The following is a 5,553-nucleotide window of genomic DNA, read 5'->3' on the forward strand; positions in this document are numbered from 1 at the left end:
AAGGGCACATACCTCGATTGCAGGTTCAGTCCCAGCCCTGATGCTTGTGGGAGGCAGCCAATCTATGTGTCTCTCTCACACAGATGCTTCTCTCTCTGTGTCTCTCTCCCCCAACCTTCCACTCACTTTTTTAAAAAAAAATAATAATAATTAATGGAATAATACCCTCAGGTGAGGATTAACAAGAAGAAAAAGAAAGAAAAAGAGCAAATGAGTAAACCCAAAGAAAGTAGAAGGAAATAAACAGAAATTAAGGGAAGAAAATAAAAACCAGAGACTATCAGCAAAAGGGACCAGCAATGACATTGGGAACAAAACTACAGATAGTCAGAACTTTTTAAAAAGAATAAGTGAATATTATGGACCTTGGACAAAAAGGGCTGTTTCCTAAAAATGTAACCTCCTGAATCTGACTCAGGACCAAACAGTAGCTGAGGAGGCCAGTCCCTACAGACATTGAATGAGTAGCTCAAAATACAAAACTATACAACAGTTGTCGGCTCTTGTGGTTGAATCACTTTCCCCCTTGGGACAGGGATGCCAAAGTGTCCTCTTAGGTTGCAGTGGGTTGGAGAGGTTCCAAACACCTCCTCCGGCTAAAGGGCGGGATGAACTTCAGCACACAATTAAAGTGACTCAGAGAAGGCCAACCCCTCCATGTCAATCAATGGAATGTCGCCCCTGCTCCTCAACAGGAAGTTGGGGAAAACATAAGATTGGTTTTCTTTTTCTTTTTTTAAACTAAACTTACTGGGGTGACATTGGTTAATAAGATCATATACGTTTCAAGTGCACATTTCTATGATACATGCTCTGTATATTGCATTGCGTGCCCACCACCCGAAGTCAAATCATCTTCCATCACCATATTTGGCCAAGACTTTGTGGACAGAAGGGGCCACATGCTGACCTGACAAGCTCAGGGGAGGCCTGCATGGCGGTCTTACAAACTCAGAGCCCTAAAGTCACCACAAAGGATGGTCTGAAATTAAACTTTAACTAAACGCAGTGATGGTGGGCAGTCACATCCTAGGCCGGTATCTTCACTGACGAGGTCAGCCTTTACCTGAACTGAGCCCATCTGTCTTTTTGCACCTACGATAACACACCCTTGAAATGTCTGGGTAACTTGTAACTTCCCTTTTTCCAGACCCCCTGGGGCACAAGCTAATGTGCCTGGGCACCAGGACAGAGACCACAAATCCCTTCCTTGTTAACATGTTCATTGTTCCTGCACCCACCTGAGTATGTGTCTATCATTTTATTTCTTATCCAATCCCAGGGGTTTCCCGCCCTCCCTTTTGCTTTCTCCCACCTCTCTAGTTTATCTCCAATGGATTTCATGTCGCCCACCTGCGTCCCCTCCTTTCACTGCAATGTGTAAGAATAGATGAGAGACTGCCGTTCTCTGAAGCACTATCCCAATCTGTTGAGATTCTGTTCCCGACAATTATCGACAGTTTGGCTCAAATAAACTCACAACAATTCTTTACAGGTTAGAATGTTTTCACATTAACAATTTGTTTTCAAACAGATCTGAAACTGTAGGCAAAACTAGCTGGTGATGGAAGCAACTTGGAAGAGATACAAAATGTGAGCTTTTTACAGGATCGGGGGCCCACTGACACCTGAGAGCTAACAAGTTCAAGTTTGCGTAAATGTTTGCAAAGGCGCAGAAAGGCAGGGACAGGCCCTGGGATGCGTTCCGACCGAAAGAACTGCGGTCCAGTGGGCGAGGGTTCGCTGCACTGAGTTCACCTGGAAAAACAGCGGAGCCTTTCAGAACCTGCAGCTCCTCTCTGGAGGGGGTGCCCGGCCCCGCGCCCCATTCCCGAGCGTCTCACCCCCCAGGCGGCTGGGAACCCCGGCTCCTCCTCCTTCCTGGCCGAGCCCGGGCCGCCGCCCTCCGAGCTGGCAGCGCCCCGAGTCCCCCAGCCCTCCGGGCCCTGGGGCCGCCCAGCCGCCACCCACCTCCTCGGCGTCCTGGCCCAGGGGGATGCCCAGGTTCTGCAGCCCCTCATGCAGCTCGCCGATGTCCACCACGCCGTCCCCGTTGCGGTCCAGCTGCCGGAACAGCGTCTCGTAGCGCCCCGGCGGCCCCGCGTCCTGGCAGGCGGCCGCGGGCAGCACCCAGCCCCGCAGCCAGCGCAGCATGGTCCCGGGGGCGCGGGCGCCGAGCGAGAGCACCGGGGGATCCCGCACAGGCTGCCGGGGCCTGGCGTGAGCCGGTCGCAGCCGGGGACCCCACCCAAGCCGGGCGGGGCGCGCGGGGAGAGGCCGGAGTCGGGGAGGAGCTCGCCCCGGGCCCGCCTCCAGCAGGCGCGGCCGCGGGCGGGCAGGAAGGGGAAGGGCCGCGCGGGTCTCCAGAGGCTGTGGGCCCTGAGACCGTAGGCGGGGTCCCCGCTGCCAGAGGCGCGGGTCCGAGGAACCAGGACCAAGTGCCCAGAAGTCCTGGACCTCAGAGTCAACTAATAAGGGCGGGAGTGGGGGCAGTTTGGAGCGCAGGTTCCTTCACTTCAAACCTCTGCCCTCCCGCCCGAGCCTGGCGCCCCGCCCGGAGGAGGCTGGCCGCCTGGAAACGGGGCCATCGCGCTTTGTCTGATCTTTAAGGCGCACAGATCTCTGACTTTTTCCTACCACTCCACTGGCACTGCACAGCTCTGGGCCTGTTTTCTTTTTTATTGATTTTAGAGAGAGCGGAAGGGAGAGGGAGAGAGAGGGAGAGAGAGGAGAGGGAGAGAGAGAGAGAGAAGAGAGAGAGAGAGAGAGAGAGAGAGAGAGAGAGGTGTGAGGCACCCATCAGCTGCCTCCTGCACGCCCCCTCCCTGGGATCCTGCCGGCAACCCCCGCATGTGCCCTGATCCCGAGGGAACAGGCAACCTCTTGGTGCATGGGAGGAAGCTCAGCCAACTGAGCCACACCAGCGGGTCGGGCCTGTTTTCCATTCATAAAAATGCACACCTTGTTAGAATTCTGCCCTAAGAAGCGGAGGAATTAAATCGGAAAGCAATTTTTTTAAAGTAGCACCTAAAAGTAACAGTGTTATATCAATCATATCTCAATAAGACTGGGGGGAGATAACCAAAAACGGAGAAACTCTGGTCTTCTGCAGAAAACAGCAAGCCCATCCAGGTGGGCAGTGGCCAGAGGGGGTCTACCTTGCTCCACAGCTGGGTGAGTGGGCTCTGCCCTGAATGGCAGTAGGCAGCGGCGGCCACACCTTTCAGAAAGCCTCAGGCCCACCCTCAAGCTGGGGAGACACGGGCTTGAGGTCCACTGCACAGGGAAGACAGAGCTTACCACATAATGTGGGATACCGCAGACATTACCTTTCTTAACTAAGTTCTTCCTGGTACTAAGTTCTCCAAATCCTCCTCAGGGGCTCCTGGACTTCTTACTTAGATGCTCACGACGGAGAAATTAACACTGTTCTCTGGTGGAAGCATTGTGTTCCCAGTGAATCCAAGTTAAGGAAAGGGGAAAGGCATTTTCCGGAAGGGGATATAGATGCACAGGTAGATTTTCCTTATTAAGTTTAATGGACATGGGTTTCAGTATATCCGATTGTAAGTAATTTGTCAAATTTTCAAAACAAATCAGGAAGAAAAAAAAAACAGCAAAAAAAAAAAAAATCATTCCCTCTTCCTGAGACTTTTCCTTTTGCGCCTTAGCAAACATTTAATCCAACTTGAACTTGTTAGCTCTCAGGTTCCATACAGATCAACTACCTTCGTTAAGAAAGACTCTACGGGGCTGGCAGCACTGTGTATTCCAACAGAATAACACCACTTTTCTTAAAGTTCAATTCATACAAGCAGCTATGCTAATTGCTTATAGGAAAATCACATCAATACCAGTTTTCTCTGTCTTTCCAATACAGATGTGAGAATGCCATCCTGATTTTATTACTCTCAGCCATACAGGAGTTAACAAGAAACCCAACTTTCTCCCCACCTCGCTCTGAAGTTTATTATTAACTAGAGGCCCAGTGCACGAATTTGTGCACCAGTGGGGTCCAGCTAGCTCGGCCCCAATCAGGGTGGATTGGGGCTGGGCCTGTCAGGAGGAGGAGATGGCGGGAGGTAGGCTGGCGACCCCACCCCCTATTGGGGTGGGGGGCGATCAGGGGCGGGGCCAGCTGGGGGGAGGGGCTGCAGGCAGATCAGGATGGTGGGGGCCATTGGGGGCGGGGCCAGCTGGAGGGAGGGGCTGGAGGTTGGCTGGCCAGCCCCACACCCTTTTGGGGTTGTGGGGTGCGATCAGGGGCAGGCTGGCCGGGGGGAGGGGCTGCGGGCCTATTGTGGTGGGACGGGCTTATCAGGGATGGGGCTAGCCCAGGGGAAGTGAGGGGGTGTTTGGCCATAAGCCAGCTCTTGATTGGTGTGGGAGAGTCCGATCAGGGGCAGGTAGGCAGGGGGGAGGGGCTGCGAGGTTGGCCAGCTGGCCCCACCCCCTGATCGGGCTGGTTAGCTGGCCACAGTGGGCATCATAGTGACCTGTCGTTATGGTCATTATGGCCATTACAGTTGCTGGCTTTTTATATAGATAGATGTTACCATCAATATTATTTAATGAATGTCACCACCATTAACAATTATGAATTGGGCAGCAAATAAAACTAGTGAAAATATTGTTCACAAACTCCATGACAAATGAAACAATGTCCTTAGCTATTCCTTTTTTTAAAAAATGTATGCATTCCCCCTTACCTTCAGTTTTTCTAGGTGAGCCAGGAGAGGGAAGGCTTCGGGGCGTAAAATGCAGGACTAACTATGTAAGTTCTCAATGAGCATAATGCCATCTCCTAGAGAGCACCTTGGAAATTATCGTTGTTGGAGGCATTTTCATAATTATTTTTAAATTAAAATTTAACTTAAGAATAGTTTCAACTTACAAGAAACCTGTGAAAATAACAGAATTCCCGGCCCCCGCGCCCACTTTCCCCTTATTAACATCTTAAATTAGTATGGTCCATCTGTCACAATTAAAGAGCCGGTGTTGATATTATTATTAACGGAAGTCCATACTTGATTCCATTCTCCTTAGTTTTTCACCTACGGCCCTTTTTCTTCGCCAGGATCCCACCCATAACACCACATTACACTTAGGCATCACGCCTCCTTACCCTCCTTCTGGCGTAGCTGTGACAGTTTCTCAGATTCCCCTGGTGTTTGATGACCTTGGCAGTTTTGAGGAGTGACGACCAGGTATTTTGTAAACTGGGACATCCTGTCAGTTGGGATTTCTTTGATTTTTTTTTTTTTTTTTTTAATGATTATGGGTTTTGGAAGGAAGACACGGAGGTAAAGTGCCATTTTCATCACATATCAATGGCACATACTATTGCTACGACTTAGTGATGTCGACTTTGATTCCCTGGCTGTGGTGATGTTTGTCACACTTGCCCAAAGAACGGGTATTCGTCTCCCATTTCCATATTGTCCTCTTTAGAAGGCACTGCACATGGACCACACTCATGTGTGTGGAGCTGGCGGGTGAGGGATCTACATCAATTATCTGGAATTTTTCCATACAGACTTGTCTATTCTCCCC

At 50.8% G+C, this 5,553-nt stretch overlaps 1 protein-coding gene across 1 annotated transcript; it reads right to left on the reverse strand.

The window, feature by feature from the left end:
• Positions 1–238: 238 nt before the first annotated feature.
• LOC129147894 (calcium-binding mitochondrial carrier protein SCaMC-1-like) lies at positions 239–2,219 on the reverse strand. Its single transcript, XM_054711640.1, has 2 exons — positions 1,972–2,219; positions 239–1,758 (listed from the first exon to the last, which is right to left on the reverse strand). The coding sequence occupies exons 1-2, from the start codon at positions 2,152–2,154 to the stop codon at positions 1,645–1,647; spliced, it is 297 nt and encodes a 98-aa protein (XP_054567615.1). The 5' UTR covers positions 2,155–2,219; the 3' UTR covers positions 239–1,644.
• Positions 2,220–5,553: the final 3,334 nt, after the last annotated feature.

Source organism: Eptesicus fuscus, chromosome 22, assembly GCF_027574615.1.
Source record: "Eptesicus fuscus isolate TK198812 chromosome 22, DD_ASM_mEF_20220401, whole genome shotgun sequence".
NCBI lineage: Eukaryota > Metazoa > Chordata > Mammalia > Chiroptera > Vespertilionidae > Eptesicus > Eptesicus fuscus.